The sequence below is a fragment of the Castor canadensis genome, chromosome 5 (genome assembly GCF_047511655.1).
Source record: "Castor canadensis chromosome 5, mCasCan1.hap1v2, whole genome shotgun sequence".
Classification (NCBI taxonomy): domain Eukaryota; kingdom Metazoa; phylum Chordata; class Mammalia; order Rodentia; family Castoridae; genus Castor; species Castor canadensis.
Genome location: NC_133390.1, coordinates 73,410,141 through 73,437,324, shown reverse-complemented (window position 1 = coordinate 73,437,324; position 27,184 = coordinate 73,410,141). Strand labels below are relative to the sequence as shown.

Sequence of the window (27,184 nt, the reverse complement as noted above, 5' to 3'; positions counted from 1 at the left end):
CCTGCCTAGCAAGTGTGAGGCCCTGAGTTCAAACCCCAGTGCTGTTGAAAAGAAAGAAAGAAAGAAATCAAGGTCTGCAAATGTAGCTTAGTGGAAGAGTACCTACTGTATTCAAGGCCCTGGGTTCAATTCTCAGCTCTCCAAAAAAAAAAAAAAAAAAAAAAAAAAAAGAGGCAAAAGTATATGTATTGCATGAAACCATTGTTTAATATGATAAAAGATGCCTAAATATAAAATTTACCATTTCAACCATTTTAAGTGTATGCTTCTGTGGCCTTGAGTACATCCATATTACTGTCCAACCAGAGCCTTCTCATCTTCCTAAGCTGAAACTCACCATCCCACTTTTCCCTGCTGACCACCATTCTACTTTCTGTCTTTGTGAAGTGGACCACTCTAGGTACCTCATGTAAATGGAATCATATTGTATATGTCTTTTTAACATATTCAAGTTCATCCATGTTGTAGTATGTACCCAAAGTATATTTCTTTTTAAGGCTTAACAATATTCCATTTTATATGTATATCAAACACCATTTGTATAAGTTTTTTAAATTCCCTACCAAATCACATCTTATTTATGGTTGTAAATATAGCAGAATTATAAAAACATGTATGAGAGTTATGCACATTAACTTCAAAGCAGTGGTTACCTCTGGGAAGAGAAGGACAAAGAGATGAGGTAATAAGACATCAGAAATATTTCTCTCCAATGCTTTCTTTCTATAAGAAAAATAGGAAAAGCAAAAAGTCTGAAGTATGATAAGACTGCCATCTTAGGCTCTCTCAGAGGATGTTCTCTCAGAGGATCATTTCTATAATTTTAAAAACTTTTATCTACTTTAATTATTTTCAAAATTTAAAAATATAAACAATCCTCTAAACTTTAGTTTAAGCTTCAGAAACCATCCTAGGAGATGATAAAAATTAAATATTTGACAAACATACATGTTCCCTTGTAAAGTTATATATGCTCATACTGTTAACCATAGTCATTCATTCAAGCTATTTTGAATACCAGATGAGCCTTATAAAATGGAGTTAAAAACTTAGAAAAAAATTTCAACTTGATAAGTTGAAAAAATGTACATTTCTAATATTATAAAGGATAAGGCAAATCATAATTTTTTTTTTTTTTGTGGTACTGGGGCTTGAACTCAGGGCCTAAACCTTGAACCACTCCAACAGTCTCGAACTATTTGCCTGGGCTGTCTTCGAACAGCGATCCTCCTGATCTCAGCCTCCCGAGTAACTAGGATTACAGGTGTGAGCCACTGGCGCCCGGCCAAAATTATAGTATTTTAAGCTTTGTATGACTTTAGTGAATTATATGTTAAATAACTGCTTAAATTTTCTTTGCTGACTCCATCAAGTTTCTTTAAGGAATTAACAAGAGAAGAAAACATATAGAGATAAAAGAATAATCTGCTACAACAAAATTAGAAATAAGGGCAAAATAGTTTCTGCTGAGTATTGAGGGGGGGGAGATGGAGGGGGAAAGGCGTGGTAAAGGAGGGGGTGGGGGCAGGGGGGAGAAATGACCCAAGCCTTGTATGCACATATGAATAATAAAATAAAATAAATAAATAAAAATAAAAGAATAATCTGGATTCCATTATTCATTTTTGCAGTTCTTGAATGACACAGAGGCCACAGTTGCAAAAACATTGTCAAAGAAATTGATTAATTGATTATTACAACTTTGATAGCTATTTGGTTATAGCTAGAGCATATTTTCTATTTTTAAAAAACAAATAAGTAGTTACAGAGTACTTTGTTTTAGTTATTAGACCAGGAAAGAAAACAAGAAATCTTGCAGTGAAAACGAAGATAGAAACCGGAAGTAATTTTTTCCCCTTTCTCAACCTTATCGGTGGAGAAGGGGGCAGAGAATAGGAGAATGGGCATTTGAATGACTTTTGTGAAGTATGTATGAGCTCATTAGAAGCTGAGAGTTCTTTAAAGTATTATTTTTAAAAATCTGATTATATGCATACAAATTCACATTGTAAAAAATGTTCAGAGTATGGATGATTGTGTCCATAACCCTCTCTCCAAAAGAATCAGGGCTAATGCTGATTGGTATGCTTCCAATCTTTTTCTTCTTAGACACACACACCCCTAGTCTGTTTCTTTTTTAGTATATATATATGTGTGTGTGTGTCTGTGGATATATATTTAAAATAGTTCCTCTCTGCATGCAGGTGGCTCACACCTTTAATCCTAGTTGATTATGAGAATTGTGGCTCAAGGCCAGCCTGGGCAAATAGTTCCTGAGACCTGTCTCCAAAATCACTACAGCAAAATGAGCTAGAGCAGTGGTTCAAGAGGTAGAATGCTTATTTTGCAAGTTCGAGGCCCTGAGTTCAAACCCTAATACCACCACTACCAAAAAAAAAAAAAAAAGTTAAATTCATCTGTCTATCTACCTGAAATGTGAATTTGGGTTCAGGTCTTGAATTTTTTTATGAATGCTCTTAGTACTATACTCATCTTCCACTTCCCTACATTACTCTTTATTGTTAATGGTTTTCGGTTGTATTCCCTGGATGCAATTGTAACACTTAATAAATTCAGGTGAAGAAGACAAGCAATTGAGATAAACACAACCAAAGAATGTCTTTGTTATTATTATTATTGGTGCCTTCGACTTCCTCATTTAGTAAGGTAGGATAATAGCTTTTTCATAGAAAGTTTTTCCTCTCTTAAGATTCTGAGATTTCTGAATAAATGGTGCTAAAGGGTCATGAAAGTATTCAGCTACGGCAGAGCCCTGGGCCACTGGTTCAGCTAACCAGAGAAATCCTTATAGGAAGGAAGTAGAGATGACTATTACCTGCTCAGAATTAAAGGAAGAGAAATTGATAGCGTCCTTTTTTGTGTATTTGGTTACATGGAAATGTGTATCTCAGTAATCTGTAGTTAAATTCATCTGTCTCATTTTAACAAAGTGTCAGTCTTGGCCCTACTTCAATGCAGTGCTCTCATCATTTTGACTCATGTCAAACCTTTAAAAATGATAGCTGTAGGTTTTGAAACAAGGAAGAAGGCCAAAATAAAAAGTAGGCAAGCAGAGGAGTTAAAAAACACTATAGCTGATGCTCTGTTGTTTAGTTTTAAAAATCTTAAGAGTGCCTGGAAGTTATCAACACAGTATTGATGTTTATAGTACTTATACTAAAAATAATTTTATAATGTATAATGAATTTTGGGCATACTTTCATTAAAAATGTTCACCTCAAGTAGTTAGAATGTATTATTTATTTATTTTGGTGGGACTGGGGTTTGAACTCAGGGCTTCATGCTTGCATTCTTGCAAGTAGGCACTCTACCGCCTGAGCCACACCCCCAGTCTAAATAGTTAGAATTTTAAAATTTTAACTATGGCACAGTTAATTGCTTCAGTGTCTGAGAAGCTCCTGGAGAATTGTTGACATGGTGCTTTTATGAACGAGCATCAGTACTCTCCTTTCATAGCAGACATGTGATATCTGTAATCCCGCTTGTTATTTTTACTGTAAGACATCTTGAACTTTTTCTTACAGGGTTTCTCTGCTGGATTGTTTGCATTCTATCATGATCAAAATGGAAATCCTCTGACTTCAAGGTTTGCAGATGGCCTCCCCCCTTTTAATTACAGGTATTTGCTATTTTTAGTCATTTTTTCTTGTAGGAGAATGCTAAGACTAGAATCTGAGAATCATAGCTTGTTAAGTGCCATAAATAATAAGTCTATGTGGCTAACCCACAGAAATTTTAGATATTAAAACAAGATATGCTATAAGAGATCATTTAACTTCATGATTTGTTCAGCGTCAGGACTCCTCTTGCCTAGCAGGCTTCTTTACCAGATTATAACTTGTATTAATTTATAGGATAGTCAGGCTGTGAGAAATGTGGGTTGGTTATACACAGTTCTATCAACATCCATATTTTTGAAATTTTCACAAAGTAATGTCAGAAGAAAATAGCCTCATTCTAAGTCTATTTTTTTTGGTGAGAAGCAGAATGAGAGATTCCTAGGGGGCAATGGTAGAAATAATCTAGGAAGAAAATCCAGAAAAATAATTCAGTTCATAAGGAAAACTCAAAATTGATGTCCATCATAATTTTGGTTAATAAATATATATTTTTTTATTTTTATAGGAGTACTTTCACTTATGTAAGATAGATCTGCCAAAGTGGGTTGTTGATTCAAAAATCTATGGACACTACAAATTTTGAACAATAACTGCCATATTACTTTTTTTTTTTTTTTTTTTTTTTGTGGCACTGGGGACCTGGGTCTCACACATGCTCTGCAAGTGCTCTACCCCTGAGCCACTTCCAGCACTGAGTGCATGTGCCTATGAAGATGTGCCGAGTGCATTCCCACCAGCAGTGCTTGCATGCTTTTGTGACACCTTAACAGAATTGTAGTTCTCGCTCTTTTTTTTTTTTTTTTGCCCATCTAAGGGATAAAAGATCGCATCTCATTATTGAATTTCTTTTTTTTTTTTTTCATTATTGAATTTCAAGGACTACTAGAGAGGTTTTATTGCATTTTCTCCTTGTATGTTGTCTCTTTATTCTGTCTAGTCTTTTAGGTTAGTTTTCTTTTTCTAATCACTTTGTATGAGTTTTTTACAAATTAGGGATGTTAGTCCTATTTCATGTTTGTTGCAAATTTTTCTCCTAGCGACCTTTTTACTTCATTGATCATATAGAAACTTTTAAAATTTTTGCTTTAAACCAGTCATTGGTGCCTCACGCCTGTAATCCTACCTACTCAGGAGGCAGAGATAAGGAGGATTGAGGTTCAAAGCCAGCCCAGGCAAATAGTTTTCAAGACCCTGTCTCCAAAAAAAAAACAATCACAGAAAGGCAGAGTGGCTGAAGGTATAGGCCCTGAGTTCAAGCCCCAGTATTGCAAAAAAAGAATTTTGCTTTATTAAATTTATTCTTCCTTTGTTGACTAAGCTTTCTGACTTTCTAGTATTATAAAAATTTTCTCCTGAGTTTCTTTTAGTAAATAATTATTTGTTTTTATTTGTTTTTTCACATTCATAGCTTTAATCCATGTGTGTGTGTGTGTGTGTGTGTGTGTGTGTGTGTGTGTGTGTGTGTGTGTGTGTGTGTGTGTGTGTAGTGCTGGGGATTGAACCTAGGGCCTTACTAGGCAAGCGCTTTACCATTAAGCTACACCCCAGCCCAGAAGGTTTTTTTGTAAGGTACACTATGCTTATAATTGTTTTAACTTTTTAGTGGTTACCCATTTATCATTATGAAATGTCCTTCTTTGTCTTTAATAACAAACTTTTGTCTTAAAGTCTATTTTCTCTTAGTAGAGCCACTCCATTCCTTGTTTGTGTATATGTATATATCTTTTTTTTTGAAGACAGGGTCTGTCTATATAACCCAGGTGGTCTTGAACTTCCAATCCTTCTGTTGTGCCTCCCAAATGCTGGAATTACAGGTGTATACCACCAGTCCCGGCTCTATAGTTATATCTTAATTTAGCGTATCTTTTTAAATTCTTTTACTTTCTACCATTTATGTTCTTGAATCTAAACAGTGCTTCTTGTACATGTATAGTTGGATGGTGTTTTTTTTTAATTCTTTTTCTGCCAACCAGTCCTATTCTGCCCCCTCCTGGCTACCAGGTTTCTAGTGTTTACCATGATTGTGGGGTGCTGGTTTTCAAAGTTGCCATGAAATTGGAGAGAGGGTATAGAAAAACACTACCACACCTGCTGTTTATCCTTTTTCATGAATAAATGCTTCCCAATTTCTCGTACACTTATGGTTAGTGTCCAGAGCTCTGAAAAAATTGACTTGGCCAAGTTGGCTAGTTTTCTCATTGCTTTCATGGAGGAATTTTCAGAGATCCTTATTACTCAAACATTTTACTGACATCTTTCTGGAATTTATTTTTGTATATAGCATGAAATAGTGATACAACTTTTTTTTCTTAGATAAACAACCAGATTCATAGCACAAGTTGTCAAATAAATTTCCACTAAATTATGGGTTTTTTTTTTTAGTTTGCTGTTGCATAGACACATCTCTAGACTTGTTTTTGTCTTGTTTTCTTTTTGCTTTTTTTTGTCTATTTTTTGAAGTTCCTGACCTCATGGAGTTTGTATTCTAGTGGGAGAAGACAGATAATAAAGTTGCCATATTGTCAATTCTCATATATGATAGGACATATTAGATCTCTCAGCCTCTTCTAGAAATACTTCCTTTACTTGGTTTCTGGGATACCACATTCTCTTACTTTATTGCTTATCTATCTTAGTACCCTTTGTTGCATCTCCTTATCTTCCTGACTTTAAACTGATGAGCTCCAGAGCTCAACCTTCAAATATTTCTTACCTCTTTCCCATCAGTCCTCATCATTCCCATGAATTTTAGTCTCTTTTTATTAGTGTATATTGATTGTACAAAGGAAGGGTTTTCATGTAATATTTCTATACATGCATGTAGTATACTTCGATTATATTCTTTTTGCTTTTATCTAATAAATTTGTCAAAAGGAAGCAATTGAGGGCTGGGGATATAGCTCAGTAGCAGACTGCTTACCTAGCATGTATGTGCAAGGCCCTCGATTTGATCCCCAACACTGCAAAAGTTGAGGGGAGGGAAGCAATTGATTGTCATCTTATACCAGTATTAGCTATGTGAACTTGAAAAAGTTACTTCATCTCCCTAAACCTCTGCCTCTTTATTTACGAAATAGTGCTTATAATCTCATAGGGCTATTGAAAAGATTAAGTTAGAAAATCCTAATCAAGTATATTACATGATATATAATAAACTCAAATATTTTAATTTCATGTTGATATTAATAAGCACTTTTACATTTAAGGTACTAGTGAATTTGCAAGAATGACTGTCTTTTTACTCTATAATTACAGTCTTGGATTATATCAGTGGAGTGATAAAGTAGTTCGAAAAGTGGAGCGATTATGGAATGTTCGAGATAATAGGATAGTTCGTCATACCGTGTATCTCCTAGTAACACCTCGTGTTGTCGTAAGTATTACTGAATTTCTTCATGTCTCATGAATCATCTTCCTTCATTATGGTCCTTGCTTTGCTAATCATTACTGTTTAAGAATTTACAATTAAGGACTGGGCATGGTGGCATATACTTTTAATGCTAGCACTTAGGAGACAGAGGATCAAGAGTTCAAGGCCAGCCTGGGCTATATAGCGAGACTCTGTCTTAAAAAACAAAACAAAGCAAAGCAAAACAAAACTTTAAAAAATGGGCAAGGAACCTGAATAGACATTTCTCAAAAAAAGAAATAAAATGGCCAACAGATATATGACAAAATGTTCAACATCACTAATCATTAGGGAAATGTAAATTAAAACTACAATGAGATCAGCTCACACTGTTATCAAACAGACAAGATAGCAAGTGTTGGTGAGGATGTAGAAAAAGAACCCTTCTTATACACTCTTGGTGGAAATGTAAATTAGAATGTCATTATGGAAAACTAAATGGGAGTTCCTTAAAAACTAAAAATAGAATTGCCATATGATCCAGCAGTCTTACTTTTGAGTATTTAGATAAAACATTTGAAATTAGTTTGTCAAAGAGATGTCTGTACTTCCATGTTCATTGTAGCAATATTCACAATAGCCAAAATATGGGACCAACTGAACTGTCCATCAACAGATGAATAAAGAAAATGTGCTAACTATATGCAGCAGAATACTATTCTGCCTTAAAAAAGGAGGGGAATCCTGTCATTTATGACATCATGGGTGGAATTAGAGAACATTATGCTAACTGAAGTAAGCTAGTCATGGAAAGGCAAATACTTGATGTTCTCACTAATATGTACTGTCTAAAACAATGGAACTCATAGAAATGGGAGGGAAGGGTGGTTACAGATGTTAGAGGGAAAGGAATGAGGAGATAATGGTAAAACAGTACAAAATTTCAACAGAAGGAATAATTTTGGCTATTTTTCTTTTATGAGATCTGTTGTACAGCATAGTTAAGATGTATGGTAAATTTCAAAATTACCAAGGGAATGAATTGAAATATTTTCATCATGAAAAACAGATAAGTATTTGAAGTGATGGACATGTTATCAGCTTGATTTCATTATTCCACATTATATTCACAGATTGTAACATCACTCTGTATTCTACAAAGGTATATACAGTTATAAATTGTCAATTTATAAATTTAAAAATTTTTAAACTATTGACAAATATTATTAGAGGCAATCATAAAAGTCTGTTGCTTATTAAAAATATATGTTAAGCTGGGTACCAGTGGCTCATGCCTATAATCCTAAGATAAAGGATTTATTCTAGGAGTAAATCTTGGGAGTTTAAGATTAGGAGGATCTTGGTTTGAGGTCAGCCAAGGCAAATATATCACAAGACCCCATCTCCAAAATAACCAGAGCAGTTGGATGCTGGTGGCTCACACCTATAATCTTAGTTACTCAGGAGTAGCTAAGGAGATATCAGAAAGATCATGGTTCAAAGCCAGCCTGGGCAAATAGTTCATGAGACCTATCTCAAAAATACCTAGCACAAAAAAAGGGCTTATAGACTGGCCCAAGTGTGAGGCCCTGAGTTCAAACCCCAGGCCCACCAAAAAAATAAATAAAATAAAAATACTTGTGACTTAAAGTCAGAATTTTCAAAGAGAAGTGGGTCTAGGCATGAAGGTACACATCTATAATCCCAGCTACTCAGGAGGTAGAGATTAAGAGGATTGTAGTTTGAGGCCAGCCCAAGAAAAAGTGAGACCCATCTCAACCAACAAACCAGATTTGGTCTAGTTACACAGAAGGCCATAGGTAGGAGAATCAAGATCTGAGACTGGCTCCAGACAAAAACCAGAACTCTATCCAAAAAATAACTAAGAGCAAAAAGGGTTGAGACATGACTCAAGTGGTGGCGTGCCTGCCTAGCAAGCATGAGCCCTAAATTCAACCCCTTCTGCCATCAAGACAGAGAGAGAAATGGTAATTTCCTAGCAAAGTATGATAGCATCAAAATATTTTATTATATTAGAAGCATATTTTTAAAAGAAGTTCTCTCTTTTTAACACAATAATTCTTTAATGTCTACTTTATTATATCCATAAAGAGTTTGCATTATCTTATAGTACTTTTGTGGGTTTTATTTTTTTTTCTGATTCTCAGGATGAAGCACGAAAACACTTTAATTGTCCAGTTCTGGAAGGAATGGAGCTTGAGAATCAAGGTGGTATGGGCACTGAACTAAACCATTGGGAAAAACGGCTATTAGAGGTGAGTGTATTTTTAAATTTTACCGCACTGTTTTTCTTAGTTAACATAATTCATGCTCACAGTAAAAGATATTTTAATGGGTTATAAAATAAGAAATTTAAAAGTCCCTGTCTGCTGTCCAGATCCACTTTCTAATTGTAATCTCTAAGCCTTTTGTGTATCTTTCCCTAAATGTATGTATGTTTGTATATACACACAAAGGTTTCTGTTAGTGAGCTCATGCATTTATGCACTTTTTTCACTTAATGATATAACATAGACATATTTCCAAAGCAGTACAGATACTTCTGCTATAATGCAACATGTGCTTCCCTAAGAGAACTCTTTCTGCTGCCAGAGTGGCTCAAGTGGTAGAGCACCTGCTTAGCAAGCGTGAGACCCTGAGTTCAAATCCCAGTACTCTCCCCCCACAAAAAAAAGCCCAAACAACAAAAGACTCAGATTAAAAGACATTAAATTTTCAATAAAACTGCTATGTTTATTCTAGTATTTCTTTCCCTTTAGCAAGAAGAGACCATGGTAGCTGGGTGGGCATTGTAAATCTGAATAAAGAGACAGAGATTTGACAGAACATGCAATAAGCACTTGCAGGCCAAGCCTCTGGCCATTCTGAGCCAAAAGCTTCAGAGGAGACAGAGTAAGCAGGCCACATTGCAAAAAAGATTCTCTGTTTAGAAGGCCATTAGAAAGCAGGCACAGCATGCCAGCACAGTGGAATCGGGCATTTTTCTTGTGCATCACAGTGGCGTGTGGGCTATCAACTGTGCTTCTCTCCCTCCTCTCCTGCTCATGTACAGGAGCCCAAAATCATAGCAGATGGGTATACTACCACCTTGGCTTAAGAGAACCATGTCCCCAAAACCCCAGATCAAAAAAGAAAACAAAAGAACCACGTATTAAATAGACAAATCTTCCAGATCCCTATAAGAAACATACCCAAAAGTCACTGTATACAGGGAAGTCCCAAGCTGTGGTTTACTAACAGGTATTCAAGTTCATTTAAGGTGACCGCATGTTGGCTGATACCACAGTTGACATTCCACTTGTATCAGGTTCTTAGGAACAGAACTAGAAGGTTAACCCAAGGTCACAGTTGTTTATGTAGAATGAAAGAATAAATCCTTGAAAGTGGAATTCCTGGGTCAAAAGGTTTAGGTAGATAGTTATAGTGAGCATACATCCTGACTAAAGAGAGTAAAATTATGAAAAGAGTGAAATTAATGCTTGTACTTACTGCGGTGATATGGGTGATTACAAAGGAACAATGATGAAAACTTATGGAAGACACACACACTTTTCCTCCCATGAGAATCTCAGTTTCTTAATTTTCCTTAAAGGAAATTTTCAAGTGATTCCCTTTAGAAAACTATAGATGGGCCAGAAATGAAAATGTATGTATTTTCAGTAGAAGACAAGAGAATAGAATTTCATTAACTTCTTCCTTTCTTTGAAATCAACTTTGTGTCCTCAAACTATCTTTTTTTTAAAGGATGGTGTTAAAGCTTTTTACATGACCATCCAGTATTCAATGTAGAGAGTCAAAGAACAGAGCTGTCCAAATTATGCTCCCTTAAGAGACATTGAAGTCCTCACCAGTAGACGACCTCCTGGTATGAATTTTATATTACAAACTAAAATACTGGGTAGCTACTAAATATTGATGATATTTTAGGTCCCTCATGTAAATCCTTTGGTCCCATGATTCCGTCATATTTATTTTGCGTTCTAATGTATACCTCTGTGATCACAAGGCTGAGGTTTACAAAAGCATTTTCGATATAATTCAAGTAATTGTTGCTCCTGACCCCAAATTATCTGGGCATCTGTCTTGACCACTCACTTGACTTTGCCCAAAGAGTATAATGTTTTTATAGTAGTATTTCTGATTTTTTGTATATTTATCTTTGTTTTCTTTTGAAAGTCCTAAACGCTGATTGTCTGCCATTCCTCAGAATGGAGACATTTGAGGCACACAATAGATTTCACTTTTTGCTTCAGGCTTATGTATTTCATCATTTTTGAGTGAATATTTTACTGTCTTCTCCTTGAAACATTTTAAGTACACATCAGAGGAATCATAGAAATTACTGGAAGGTGTAGAGTCATCTTCTAATTAAAATCTGTTTGTGGTTTTCAGAATGAAGCAATGACTGGTTCTCACACCCAGAACCGAGTCCTCTCTCGAATCACACTGGCGTTAATGGAGGACACTGGGTAAGACAGCTGTGAGAATATGGTACTGTTTATTAAAAGAAATTAATACAAAGATTATAGGTTAAGAAAATGCTGATATTTTATACTGAAGCAAAGGGTGCTTACTGATTCTCTGGATTTTGTGCAGTTTGCTATCTCTTATCTACACCAACTCCATTCACTCATTTATTCATTCATTCATTCGTTGAATAAATGCTTGAGGCCCTAAGGTATAGTAATGAATAGAACAAAGTCTGTGATATTGTGAGATTTGTTTTCTGATATGCAGAAGGCATACTAGTGTGTTTTGGTGAAATGTTTTACGGAAGCTCTACTTGTCAAACAAATAAAATCAGCGGTGCTTTGGTGGACACATTATTGCCTCTTATTTTTCTCTCAAACAGCCTGGGGAACATTTGAAAATAGAATCAAATTTGAAAGTCGGTCGTAAAGGTGTTTTTTAAACCGTAAAGATAGTTGACATTGCCTTAACTTTGGGAGAAAAAAGTTATAAGGATTTAAAAATATACAGGTCATTTCTGACCCAGAGATTAAGAATTTCTCAGATCTGTCTGCTTAATGAGAGAGAAATATATAGATAAGAAGGGATGTCATTAACACAGTCTTTTCCCTGAGCGTGCAAGAAAGTTGGGATCCAGAGAACAAGAGAGAGGGAGAGGATCAGTTTAAAGTTAAGGTAGGTAAGATCTAGAGAACTAAGAGATAGCTAGCTTAAGTGAGAATCAGTTTCCTGTCTATCAATCCAGGAAGAAAGTAGAGAAGTGAGAATGTAAGGTATTTTGTGGGTGGAGTCAGGAAATTGAAGAAGTGCAGAAATCAATCAGGAGGCAAAAACAAAGAAAAACTAACAAAAGTAGGCTCATTGCCTTTGATTAAATTTGTTAAAAAACAAAATGAGTATTCACTGTTTTCTTTTTCCTGAAATTAGAATATTTAATAAGTATTGGACACTATGTTTATCTTTTTGGGTTTTTTTGGTAGTACTGGGAGTTGCGCTCAGGGCCTTGTATTTAGGAGGCTCTCGCATTTTTGCCCAGAGCCAGCTTCATTCTGCATCCTTCTAAATACACCTTCCTGTAGCTGATATTACAGGCATGCACCACCATGCCTGGCTGGTTTTTGAAATAGTCTTTCTAACTTTTTGGCTTCAAATTGATCCTCCAGAATTCTGTCTCCTTAGTTGGGATTACAGGCGTGAACCACAGTGCCCCACTTATTTGTCTTATTATAATGAGGTAGTGTTTAGACATATATGGGGCCTATGTTGATAATTTGAAGCCAAAAGAACAAGAAACTAGAGCCAACTGAATCAGATTAAGGGTAGCCAATTAGTAATTCCAATGTTTCTTCCTCAGTGCATTGTCTTCTCTTCTGTTTCCTCTCATTCTCTTTCTGTTTTCTTGTCTTCCTTTCCCATGTCTCACATTGTAACTACCTTCTACTTTGTTACTTGTGTCAATTTTGAAAATTCCAATGGAAATGTTTTCCAAATATCAAAGAACCTTCACATGGACAGACCTCAAAACCCTGCTGCAGAAACTCTGCAGCAAGGGTTCGCTAGGTGCTTCCCTGTGCCTGTGGCCTCTAAATCCTCACAGTCCTGGTGTGTCTGTTGTGAGATTCACATTTGCTATACTAGAATATCTTTTAGTTTTGTTTTTTGTTTTTTTTTTTCTCCTGACACTGGGGTTTGAATGCAGGGCCTCACACTTGCTAGGCATGTTTTCTACCTCTTGAGCCACTCCATCAGCCCGAGAGTTTCTTTTAAGTGCTGGGAGTAAGAAGTGCTTTGAATTATTTCCACAGCTGGTATAAGGCGAATTACAGCATGGCTGAGAAGTTAGACTGGGGCCGAGGAATGGGCTGTGACTTTGTCATGAAGAGCTGTAAATTCTGGATTGATCAGCAGAGACAAAAGTAAGAACGCATCTCCTCACATCTTCCTTTATACAGTTCACTTTTGGTTTTGTTCTCTATCCTGAGCCGCCCAGTACTAACTACTTCAAAAATGTGGTCTGAGCAGTTCAGTTTCCAAGTGTGTAGAAAATTTTGTATATGTGCCTGGTAATAATTTAAGAAGTAACTGCAGACTTGTTTTTAATCATACACTATTAAGAATCCAGTGAGGTGGCCAGAACCATAAACATTTATATTTAGCTTATAATTCATATATATGTGAATAATATGTGCAATATATATATAATATATAGCAAACAATTTTGCATGCAATCATTCTTACTGTTTTCTTTGGAGATTGTACACATAAACCTAGATATAAATGTTGATTCAGTATGAAAAAAAAAAACAGGCAGGGGATATATTTTAGTGGTGGAGTGATTGCCTCGATTGTGGAAGGCCCTAAGTTCATCTCCAACACTGAAAAAATAAGTAAAGGAAGGGAGAGGGGAAGGAGGGAGGAAACTTGTATAGGGGTTGGGAAGAATGGGTGGAAAAGAAAGGAAGGATGGAAGAAAGAGAGGGAAGGAGGGATGAAGAAAAGGAAGGGAGGCTCTTGAAATTATCGATTAGAGACATTTCCTCTTTCTAATGTGTATGTTTAGTGCTATAAATTTCCTTCCTATCAGTGTTTTAGCTTTGTCCCACAGATTCCAGCATGTTGTAGTTTTATTCTCATCCAGCTCAATGTATTTTTTTAAATTCCTTTGAGACTTCTTTGACCCATGGATTATTTAGAAGTATGTTGTTCAGTTTCCAAGAATTTGAAGTTTTTCCTATTATCTTTTTGTTGTTGAATTCCAGTTTGATTCCATTGTAATTGGAGGATGTATTCTATAATTCAATTATTTTAAATTTGATGAGGCATGTTCTGTGGCCCAAGATAGGGTCTGACTTGGTATATGTTTTATGAGCACTTGAAAATAATGTATATTCTTATATTATTTGGTATAGTGCTATATAAATGTTGATGATGTCCTTGGGTTGATGGCATTGTTAAGTCCTACTATATCCTTGCTGATTTCTTGCCTAGTTAGTGAAAGACCTCCCCACCACAGCAGTCTTCAAATCCTAAAATCCCTTCTTTCCTTTTTCAGAGTCTTCTTACATTTGTTTTATTTATTATGTCCAGGATTTTTAGTTATATTTACAGAGAAGAACAAGGAAAAGCACATCTATGCCACTTTCCAAGTAGAAATGGTACTTAATATTTTTATATTATATATTTAAAAAAATATTTCCCTAGTGACTATAATATGTTTAGATTATGGGCCTGCATCTAGGAATCACTGCTTTAGAGCAGTAATAATAATGATGACTTATTCCATTTACTTGGCATTTTATGATTAATAGAACTTTGAAATAGAATATAATCTCATTTCTTAAAGGAACCTTCCAAAGTCAGAACTGGTATCTTTATTTTACTGATAAAATCAAGTCAAGTGGTTTGCCCAGGGTGGTATGGCTGATAAGGCACAGAGTTGGAACTCTAAGTTCTCTCTCCAAGTCCAGTGCCTTGCTCACTAACCCAAAGATACTTTTGTGTCATAGAAGATAATCTCATCTTCTCTTACCTGGGTTCAGTCACCAAGTGATTTCAATCACTTACAGTTTCTATTAAGGAGTCTGAAAACTGAGTTATTATCCTAACATGAAAAAGGGCTGCTAATAAGCAGTAGCAGCCACTTTAGGGGACACTAATAAACTCCAGTACCACAATTTCATCTTCCAGAGTAATGGTTCCCAAATTCCATTGCAAATTAAATCCATCTAGAGAGCTTTAAAAAAATCTCAATGTCCAATTTGTACCCCATTCCAATTAAACCAGAATGTCTGAGGTGGTGTGTGTCGGGGGCGGTCCTTCTTGCATTCTTTTTCTTTTTCAGAGATCCTCAGTGATTTCAGTGTGCAAAAAAGACTGGGAACAACTCTTCCAGTATCTAAAGGAAGCATGATATTAATATTGCAATGGAAAAATTTTCTTTTTCTGTTTGTCCCCCTTTTGATTTCAATTATAGGATCACCTAAGCCAAAAGCAGAAGAGGATTTCCACTCTTTAAAAAGAAAGCTAGATCCCTTGAATTTTTTCCTTTCCTTTGACTTATAAGCAATGATCAGAAAACTTCTGTTAGTAAAAGATCAAGAGAGTGAATATTTAGGCTTTGAGAGTTATTACAGTCTTTATTATAACTACTGAACTCAACTTTTATGCAAGAGACAAAATGAATGGGTATATCCCTGTTCCAGTAATACTTCATTTTACAAAAACAGGTTGCAATATTGCTCAGTGCTAGAGTGCTTGCCTAGCATGCACAGAGTTGTGGGTTTGATCCCCAGCACCACAAAACAACAAAAAACAAACAGGTTGTGGGCAGGATTTGACTCAAGAACTATGTTTGACCTGTGTCATAAGCAGTCATGTATCCCAACTTGTGAAGAATTAAAGTCCAGAATTAATTACAGGACAGAGGCCATCTTCTGGCACCATGATCCTAGTCTGCCATGTCCCTGAGTTATCTTAGAGATTTCAATGTGACCCTTCTGAAGCACAGGGGCTGGTGCTTAACTTCTGAGTTTTATCAACTTGACTCTTTCTCTCCATCACTGGGAAACCAGTGTGAGAAGGGATCGTTTGGAGATAGGAAAAGCATATTGATTTGTATCTCGAATTTACGCATATTCAAATAAGAGTGTTCCCTTTTTTTTCTCCTTTCATTTTTATGGCACTGGGATTGAATCCAGGGCCTTGGACATGCTAGGTAAGCATGCTATCTTTTTTTTTTTTTTTTTTTAATGCTTTTAATGCTTTGGGAGATCAAACCCAGCGAATCACCCATGCTAAGCAAGTGCTCTACCATTGAGCTGGAACTCCAGCCCAATTCCTTTGTTTTGAAGCAACTAAAACCTTGTTTGACATTGATAATGGCTCTAGAGCTTCACTGCCCAATATGGTGCCCTTAGCCACATGTGACTACTTAAATTAATTAATGTTAAATAGAATTTAAGTTCAGTTCTTCAGTTGATTAGTCATATTTCAAGTAGTTAATAGCCATATATAATTAGTGGCCTCTGTGTTGAACTGCACAAATACGTAGCACTTCCATCATTGCAGGCAGTTTACTAAACCGTACTGCTCTAAAATTTGTAAGGTTACAAGTCTTGGACAGCTGTGACTTTGAAACTTTTTTTTTTTTTTATTCATATGTGCATACAAGGCTTGGGTCATTTCTCCCCCCTGCCCCCACCCCCTCCTTTACCACCCACTCCACCCCCTCCCTCTACCCCCTACCCCCTCAATACCCAGCAGAAACTATTTTGCCCTTATTTCTAATTTTGTTGTAGAGAGAGTACAAGCAATAATAGGAAGGAACAAGGGTTTTTGCTGGTTGAGATAAGGATAGCTATACAGGGAGTTGACTCACATTAACTTCCTGTGCGTGTGTGTTACCTTCTAGGTTAATTCTTTTTGATCTCACCTTTTCTCTAGTTCCTGTTCCCCTTTTCCTATTGGTCTCAGTTGCTTTTAAGGTATCTTCTTTAGTTTCTCTGCATTAAGGGCAACAAATGCTAGCTAATTTTTTAGGTGTCTTACCTATCCTCACCCCTCCCTTGTATGCTCTCGCTTTTATCATGTGCTCAAAGTCCAATCCCATTGTTTTGTTTGCCCTTGATCTAATGTCCACATATGTGAAACTTTTTTAATCACTAATTTAACCTCTTCCTTCATCGTTATTCATTTAGCCAAAACAAGAGGGGAGGGGAAGGGAGAGAAAGAGAATGGGAAGGGTAGGGGGACAGGAGTCAGGAGGTAGGCTAGCCCCACTCAATATCACCTCCTCCTGGCCAGAATTCATTTTTTTATTGAAATAAATATATTGTTGTTTTAGAGGTTAAAAAAAAAAGGAAATGTGATTCACTGAAAAAGTGAGAACTTCAGGTCATCCTCATTGGAAATTTCATCATGGGAAGTTTTAAAATTGTCTTATAAAGTGGTGTGGACAGTGGAAGTTTCATTTATGGAGAGTGTGTATATGCTGGGCACTGAGTACTTTGTAAAGTTCAGAAAAGTTGAGAACTACCAAGTGGCTAGAGCTGATACTTGAACTCAAACCTGTGTGATAACTCAAGACCTTTACTTTCTATTACACTGAGCTGCTTTGTTTACTAAAGACTATAGCAGATATTTTACATTTTTTATCTGAGAAAGCTGTAATTCCCTAAATATGTTAGGTTAATTTTTATTAATTTTGTGATGTGCGGATGGAACCCAGGGCCTCACTTCAGTAGACAAGTACTCTTTTTTTTTTTTAATGGTACTGGGATTTGAACTTAGAGCTTAGTGCTTGCTGTGCAGGTGCTCGAGTCATACCTCCAGCCCCGAGATTTTAATCTTTTGAGAATTTTCAAGACTCCTTTTTTCAATCACTAATTGTTTTTAAGAAAAAAACAAAACTAGTTGCTACTGATTAGGAATATTCATATAGTCTTCATTTTGTACAGTAATACCAAATTAATTGTCTTGTAAATGTTTCCAGTTTAGCAAATCACCAAATGAAGTTCTTTAAACTAGTTCATAGCATAGAAAACAAAATTCACTCTTTGTAGCTACAGGGCAGAGGAGACATTACCACCATCTCTTTCTGAGATTCCATTTGTTAATTAGGGTGATTTGATTTTTAGGGCACAATCTGGAATTTCACTTGTTGGCATTAAAAACACAAAGCAGATCTGCAGAACTCAATTTTACTGCAAAAGCAGAGAAAAGATAAGTAGGACTTTATTTAATAACAGTGCAATGTTAGAATTCATCTAGCATTTATCTTCCACATCTATATTAAACATTTTCTTTTACTCTTTGAAAAATTCTTTATAAGCTGATTTAGAAATTACTATAGCTGGTGGAGTGGCCCAAGTAGTAGAGCACCTGCCTAGCAAGCGTTAGATCCTGAGTTCATAGCCCAATACTGCCAAAAAAAAAAAAAAAAAAAAAGAAATTTACTAATTTCTGTAAACTATTAAAATATATTGAGATTATAATTGGAAAGATAAGTTCTAAAATGGACTTGTAGTATTTGTTCTAAAATTTAATACCAAACTATACAGACCTCATTCAGTAAATTGTTGGCATGAAAAGTAATTTGATACAAGGTGCTTATCTTTGTGTGCAGGAGGCAGGTGTTGAGCCCTTACTGTGACACGCTCAGAGGTAACCCACTGCAGTTAACGTGCAGACAGGACCAGAGAGCAGTTGCGGTGTGTAATCTACAGAAGTTCCTTAAACCTTTACCACCAGAGTACCAGGTAACACTTGTTTTAAGCACACTTGAGTCAGCTTTTTAAAAAATAGTCTCCATTTTGAGTCAAGAGTAAATTGTCTTAAATTTATTACTATATAAGGCTCTATGTGTTTTCCATGTTTAAAAAGAACTGAAAATTTCCTCAATCTCTTTAAAATTAATGTGCTAGTCTATAGCAGTTGCAAAATACCTAGCAGTGCCTTGTAATAATGGCAGGAGTTATTTAGAATACGTTTTGATCTATTTCTAAATTGTTGTTTGTTTTGTTTTGTTGATACCCAGTTTCATTATGTAGCCCAGGCTGACCTTGCATTTTGATCCTCTTGCCTCAACAGCCTCCTGAGTACTGGGACTTGCATCACCAGGCCTGGCTATTTCTAAACTATGTTTTATTTTTAATTCGTGCCAAAGTCTCCCTCTTTAAATTCCTCCAATTAACTCAGAAAGCAAAGTTCTTTAAAGAAAATACTCCAATCCAACTAATTAGAAGATTTGGAAGTTCTGCTTTAAAAAAGATTCGATTCATGAGCTCTCCAGTCTTAATCTCTGTTGTCAGGCTATCTCTAAAATGCCTCAGCTCCACCTGCCATTTACAAAAGAACCTTTGATCAGAAGCTAATTTAATGTGCTGAATTTTGAACATCCCATGTATATTTATAACCTCACGGAGTGTTTCAGACACCATGAGATGGCAACTGTATTTCTAAGCATAGTGTTATTATTCAGTAAATTGATGTCAAATGTGAAACCTCTTTTGTGAGACAGATTTTTTTTTTTTTTTTGCAGTATTAGAGTTTGAATTCAGGGCCTTACTCTTGCTAGGCAGGTGCTCTACCACTTAAACCACTCAGACAGCCTTTTTTTGTGTTGGGTATTTTTGAGATAGGATCTCACAAACCATTTTCCCAGTCTGACCTCGAACCTCAAACCCTGATCCTCCTGACCTCTGTCTCCTTAGTAGCTGGGATTACATTGGGACAGATTCTTGCTACAAAATCTAGGCTAACCTGGAGTTCTTGGTCCTCCTTCCTCAACCTCCCAACTGCTGGGATTACAGACATGTACCCCCACACCCAGCAAAATGGTGAAAGTTTTAGAATTTATCTAGCACTTTGTTCCTTTTGTGTTCAAAACATTTTATATAATCCCATTTATTTTCTTGATTTGCATTTTTTCAAGATTGTCAAAACAGCATATCAATTAAGTCTCATAAAACCACTTTTTTGGATTTATTTATTTATTAAAAGGGTCTTACTCTATTACTCAGGCTGGACTCAAGTGATCCTCCTGTGTTATCCTCCCCAGTAGTTGGGGCTATAGACATGCTTCATCGTGCGTGGTGTTTTATATTTAAAGTGTGTTAATTCTATGTATTAGTTTTATGTTGTGTCAACTCTTAAAACTCTTCCTATCTGGGTACCAGTGGCTTACACTATGATCCTAGTTACTTGGGAGACTGAGATCAGGAGGATCACAGTTTGAGGCCAGCCTGGGAAAAAAGTTTGTGGGACCTCATCTCAACCAATAGCTGTGTGTGATGGTGCACACCTATCATCCCAACTATGGGGGATGCTGAGATAAGGAGGATTATGCTTCCAGGTCACCCTGGGAAAAAAACTTTTTGAGACCTCATTTCAGTGGAAAAAAGCTGGGTGTGGTGGTGTGTGCCTGTCATCCCTTTGATGGCTGGAAGCATAAAATAGAGTATCATGAACCAGGCTGACCTGGGCAAAAAGCAAGATCCTATCTCCAAAATAAGCAGAGCAAAAAGGGCAAGAGTCATGAATCCAGTGATAGAGTGTCTGCCTAAGCACTACTTCAAACCCCAGTACTCTGAAAAGAAAAAAAAAAAAAAAAAACCTCTTCCTTTTGCTCAGTTTAATTCTATTTCATCCTTTTAAAACATTAATCAAGCTGGACACCAGTGGCTCATGCCTATAATCCTAGCTACTCAGGAGGCAGAGGTCAGGAGAATTGTGGTTCTAAGCCAGGCCCAGGCAAATAGTTCACAAGACCTTATATCGAAGAAACCCTTCATAAAAATAGGGCTGGTGGTGAAGGCCGAGTTCAAGCCCCAGTACTGCCAAAAGATAAATGAAAATTTAAAATGAAACATTAATCAAATTTGTCATCCTCATAGATAAATTTACTTATCCCACTTATTTCTAAAACTATAGCAACTTCAAGATAACCCTCAGGTGGCATAATAACATATAGTAGTATTAGTGTTAGATATTCACACATTATTGTGTTGCTCGGTTTGTGAAGAGAAACTACATTAATACCATCTGTTACAAAATAGTAGAGGGCTGTTGTGAATTGCCTGTGGACTTTGTCTTGATCATACAGAATGATTTTTATCTCCCTGTCTTGTAGATATATATGTATGTTGGTGTGTAGATATATTCTTTTTTTTTTTTTTTTTTTGCAGTACTTTGATGAACTCAGTGGAATACCTGCAGAAGACTTGCCTTATTATGGTGGTTCAGTAGAAATCGCTGACTATTGCCCTTTCAGTCAGGAATTCAGTTGGCATTTAAGTGGTGAATTTCAGCGCAGCTCAGATTGTAGAATACTGGAGAATCAACCAGGTTAGTAGTCTAGTGAAATGAAGTGGGTATGCATAATATGTGTATATCAGCAATATAAAATTGTGGGTAAGTATATGTCCCTGAAGCCGTCTGTCTGAGTTTGTGTTTTCGTTCCACAGCTGACCATCTGGAAGAAGTCAGTTAACTTTCTTTGCCTTTTGCTTACCTTTCTCTGCATGAATAATAACACCTTTTTCATAGAGTTGTTTTAAAAATTAAATGAGTATAGCAAATGATAGAACTCCGTCTCACACTTCGAAAGGATTGTTGAGTATTAGATCCACAGTCCATTATGAACATGTACCTTTTAGCAACACCTTAAATCTGCATGATTCTTCATTTGGAAAGCACTTTCATCATTTATTATTTCATTTTTCTAAAAACCTTATTAGAGACATAAGGAAGATGTTGCTGTATTTCACTGGTGAGTTAACCAGTATTGGTGCAAGATCCTCCAGTACAGGGCTATTTTTATAAAAACACTAAGTTGCACTTTATGCAACTTAGCAGTAACATGTCTCTCTCTCAAAATTATACTATTGCAATATGGCCAGTAAGATGTATTGCTGAATTATTTATTTCTTTCTACTATATGTAATTAAATAAAACACCAAAGAAATAAACAGTGTGGCAGTTGGGTATTCCATAATAATGGCTGTGGCTCATAAAACAAGCTTTGTAAATAGAAATATTCTCACATGTGATATGTTAATAAAAAAGCAATAGCTGGTTTGTCTCTTTTCAAAATTTTTGACCTGATCTCCTCCTCTAAACTTACTCTCTACTTTATTACAGACTAGGTCATTTAAATTTTAAATTTCCATAGTGTTTTTACTGCATGTTCTTAAGCCTGGCAGATTTAACTGGATTTCTACTGTCATTTTTTTCCCCAACACTTACCTATTTAATAAATGTCCTAAAGATGATGATATAGTTATTCAGCAATTCCACTTTCAAGCAAGACAAATGCATAGACCTGTGCACTATGGATTCATCAAAGATATCACCACATTTAGTTTTTAGAGCTGGGGTCAGCAATTTTTTTTTTTTTAAAGAGCAAGATACAAATATGTCAGGCATCTCCATGTAGTCTATGTATGTAGCTATACTCCATTCTGCTTTCAGCAGTGTGAATGCAGTTACAGAGAATTTGTAAAGAATGGGGTTGTAGTTTGCTGAACCTTGTTTGGCATACTCATCATTATACTTTTTAAAGACTTTGAAATTGATAAAAGAAATACAGAGTATGTCTCATTGACTTTCATTTTGTTTCTTAACTTATAAAATTAGGGTTTTTCAAGACTGACATTAAATAAAATATATTATTTCAAAATGGGTTAGCTGAACTCTCTGCTTTCAAAAAATGAAACTTGTTACAGAGTTAAAGTGAACACGTTATTGCCAGGGCATAAGAGTTTCATCTGTCTGTCCTGTTGGAACGAAGAGGTTGTTATCTCCACCCTGTACCTCTGCAGGTGTGTGCTTGGCATGAGACTAGATCTGATGTTATTTATAGACTTTCAGGAGGCAGCATACATTGAAGATACAAGAAAGCCTGGCAAAAATTGCAATACCCTGAAAAACCCTTCATTATATAAATCTTTGGCCTTGTCATGGGTCACTTGAAGGTGACTCCTCATTTAGGGCACCACTGATGGCCATTTCTTACCGTGGCATCTAATCACCTAGCAATTCTCAGTGCCAAGGCCTCTGAATAGCTAACCTAGATAGTTTGAGCCCAGTTTTACTCTTTTGTTTCCAATATAGTAGTTTTCTCATTTATAGTAATTTTCTTAAAGTAGTTCCTTTACTGAGAACTGTTTGAATTTAGAATTTTTTATCTTAATTTTTTAAATTTAAAATTTCCATTAAATAAGTTTGATTTTTGAAATAATTCATGGTCTTCCTGCCTCCACCTCCTAACTCAACTTTTAATTATTAAAACAGAATGCTTCAGTTTTTGGTTTTTTTTTTCTTGTTCTTTGCACTAAGTCCATTTTTGAGGAGACTTTTTCTGGTCTGCTTCAGAAATTTTAAAAAACTATGGTGCTGAAAAATATGGACCTCATTCAGTTTGTCTAATTCAGAAATCGGCATTTGTCATGGAAAAATGTGAGAGGAGGCTGAGTTACCCAGACTGGGGGAGTGGATGTTATCAGGTAAATCATATGCTTGTTAATAACTGTACCAATTATTAATTATTATTCATTAATAATTATTAATTTATCTCATGGCTTTTGTATTCTAAATTGTGCTTCTTTTATCTATCCATCTATCTGTCTGTCTATATTATTTTTCCTTTATTCATGTGTGCATACAATGATTGGGTCATTACTCCCCCCTTCCCCCCATCCCCTCCCTCTCCTCCCCACCCCTTCGCTTCCAAGCAGAAACCATTTTGCCCTTATCTCTAATTTTGTTGAAGAGAGAGTATAAACAGTAATAAAGAGGACCAGGGGTTTTTGCTAGATGAGGTAAACAGTGCTGTGGTTTGAACTCAGAGCTTCATGCTTGCTAGTCAGGTGCTCTACCACTTGAGCCAAGCCTCCAGCCCTATATATTTTTGGATAGGTAATTTACTAATCATTACTTTAACTTATTTTAGCCTTTTTATGTAGTCAATAGTTTGAATGCTTGTGGTTTATGAAAATATTGTCATTTCTTTGAGAACAATTGCTTTTGTTGTTTAAAAATACATATAGTTGCTATATATTAGTAAGTTCTATAATAATTTTACTTCTGGGCATATATCCTATGGAAATAAAAATATGTAATTTTGTTCTTGAACAAATATTACTTTGCAATGGGGAAAATGTATAATTTTATTACAAAAGCTCTGAGGAATTAATAGACCAACTACTGATTAATAATATTGTTTTGTCATTCTGAGTGAGGTTAGCCTGGCCCAAAAGACCAAAAATCATATGTTCTCCCTCATATGTGGACATTAGATCAAGGGCAAACAAAACAATGGGATTGGACTTTGAGCACATGATAAAAGCGAGAGCACACAAGAGAGGGGTGAGGATAGGTAAGACACCTAAAAAATTAGCTAGCATTTGTTGCCCTTAACTCAGAGAAACTAAAGCAGATACCTTAAAAGCAACTGAGGCCAATAGGAAAAGGGGAACAGGAACTAGAGAAAAAGTTAGATCAAAAAGAATTAACCTAGAAGGTAACACACACGCACAGGAAATCAATGTGAGTCAATACCCTGTATAGCTATCCTTATCTCAACTAGCAAAAACCCTTGTTCCTTCCTATTATTGCTTATACTCTCTCTTCAACAAAATTAGAGATAAGGGCAAAATAGTTTCTGCTGGGTATCGAGGGGGTGGGGGGAGAGGGAGGGGGCAGAGTGGGTGGTAAGGGAGGGGGTGGGGGCAGGGGGGAGAAATGACCCAAGGTTTGTATGCACATATGAATAATAAAACAATAAAAAAAAATAATAATAATAATAGTGTTTTGGTTGGGGTTGAGCTCAGTGGTAGACCACTTGCCTATAGCATGCACAAGGCCCTGAATTGGATCCAGAGCAACACACACACATACACACACACATACACCCCTGAAATTAGAAATTCAAAGGGGGCAAACTACTATTTTCTTAATCATCTCACTTATACATCTGATATTGAGTGACTGTGCTATCTTATTAAGAATGGATCAAGATACAGTAGTCCTTAATCTAGGGGCATCAGTTAATGAATTTTCCCAACCCTACTAAGGGATGTCAGGAAGGACAGCGTGACCCTGAGAAATGAAGTATTAGCATTCCTTGTGCCATTTCATCTGCGAGAACTAAATGGACTTGTTTTTTTTTTTTTTTTTTGAGACAGGGCTTTACTTTGTAGCTTGGGCTAACCTTGAACTTGTTCTTTAGCCCAGGCTGGCTCGCCTCCCAAGTACTGTACTTACAGGCATGCACCACCACACCCAACTCTCTAAATGGACTTTTGTAACTATAAATTTAACTAAGGTTACTTATAAAATTCATTTTTTGGGTAACAGCTTTATTGAGATATATTTTATATACCATTTAATTTATTATAAAATTCAGTTTAACCCTTACGGAAGATAGGAATAAATATTTTCCAGCTATAATCTGACAACTCGAATCCAGCAATCACTTTCCAATAAAGTCCATTAAAGGTGTATTGATTAAATACATAATTTTTACCTAGTTGAAATCATAGAACATAATTTTATTTACTGCTTTCACTTGGTACTTTTTTTTTTTTTTTTTACAGTGCTGGGGAATGGAACCCAGAGCCTCCACATGCTAGGCAAGTGCTGTACCACTGAGCTGCACCCTAATTTTCTCTCGTGATAATTTAGATAGATATGTATTCAGTGTTTACATTGCTATGACTATGTAAATATGAAGCCATGTAGTGTACCTCTGTTGTTCTCCCAACATTTTATTTTGTCTGGATTTAATAACTTACTATTTTTTCATTCAGTTGGGGTTTCTTTTTTTCACACTAATCTAATTCCAAACTATTCTCCCAGTTGGTCTTACCTCTTTCCAATACGATCAGATATTCTAGGTCTTTATCAGTTTCTTCTTTAGAAAATCTGTGGAAACCTCTGACCTACACTAATTGGGATTAGATAGTTCAATTAGATAGCTCCAGTCATGATCATCCAGGAGATTTCTTTGTTTCTCTCTTGTATTGGATCCCTACTTCATGGCTTTGTGTCATATTGTTTTCTGGTTTCTCTTTTCATTTTGATGGATCACATCTGCTAGTGGATTTTGAAAAGGAATATATGGGAGAGAGTAATTTTGAAACCTCACTTATCTGAAAGCATCACCACCTTACCATCATACCTGATGAGAGCAAAACTTTACCTCTGCCCAGGCAGGATCTCTGGCCAGGCCTGAGAATTAAATTGGCAGAAGATAGATTAACAGGAGAAAAGCATACCAATTATTGAATAAAGTTTTATGAGACACAGGAGCCTTCACAAAGAAATGAAACCTAAAGAAGTGATAAGATCTTTGTGCTTTTATAATAAGTTAAGCAAAAGGAAGCAGTTAAGGAAAAGTAGCTAAAGGATATGAGGGTAATGGAAGGTAATTACTTTACCAAGATTGTACAGAATTCTCTGGTCACAGTCACAGTAATGTTTCTTTTATCCTAGAGCAGGGAGGACATCTTTCACATGGAATTATCTTCTGCTTTCATGAAGAAAGGGTCTTTAACTCTAAATAATGACATATTTGGGGGTGGTATATTCTACTAGCCTTCAATACTTTGACTGGACATGGCTTTCTTTTTTGAAAATCATTTTCCATCACACTTCTAAAGGTGTTTTCTGTTTGTATTCTAGTTCTTGTTGTCATTCTGATTTTTTGTTCCCTCTATAGAAGCTGGTAATTTTTTTTTAACTCTTCACGATAGTGAAAATAACGGTCAGTACACATAGTAATGTACACGCTCAGAGCTTCAAACTTGTTTTCCAGTTAGTTCTTGAATATCAACAAGCTGTTAAAGATCACCAAAAATAGACCCAGCCTCTAGTCAGCTAAGCTTTCGAACTGTAGCCTTTACTTCCTGGTTCCTGGTGACAGCAATTCTTGGGCCTTCCTTGTGTTCCTTGGGTTTTCCTATTCCTGCATTTTAATTCAGCCATGACTTGTACACCAACCCTATCTGCCCACCCTTAATCCCCCGAATTTCACAGTGGGAATAGCTGAACTTCATCAAGAAGACTTCCTATTCATACTTTCATATAATTCTCATCTCAGAGCTCCGTGCATTATTATTTCCCAGCATGTAAGATCCATCTACCTTCTATGATCCAAACCCTGTACCCATCCTTAGGACATGAGTGCTATTTTGTTCGTGAAACT

General features: G+C 36.0%; 1 protein-coding gene across 4 annotated transcripts in view; it reads left to right on the top strand.

Moving 5' to 3' along the window:
- Window positions 1-27,184, top strand: part of Lmln (leishmanolysin like peptidase) — a 62,645-nt gene that overhangs the window by 26,598 nt on the left and 8,863 nt on the right. For 2 of the 4 annotated variants that reach the window (XM_020183310.2, XM_074073366.1), the window contains 8 exons: window positions 3,546-3,640; window positions 6,897-7,014; window positions 9,159-9,266; window positions 11,404-11,480; window positions 13,287-13,397; window positions 18,605-18,737; window positions 21,165-21,324; window positions 23,353-23,483. In XM_020183310.2, the coding sequence (XP_020038899.2) occupies window positions 3,546-3,640; window positions 6,897-7,014; window positions 9,159-9,266; window positions 11,404-11,480; window positions 13,287-13,397; window positions 18,605-18,737; window positions 21,165-21,324; window positions 23,353-23,483 (933 nt within the window). The remainder of the gene's footprint in view (window positions 1-3,545; window positions 3,641-6,896; window positions 7,015-9,158; window positions 9,267-11,403; window positions 11,481-13,286; window positions 13,398-18,604; window positions 18,738-21,164; window positions 21,325-23,352; window positions 23,484-27,184) is intronic. The other 2 variants (XM_074073369.1, XM_074073367.1) reach the window with 2 other exon arrangements.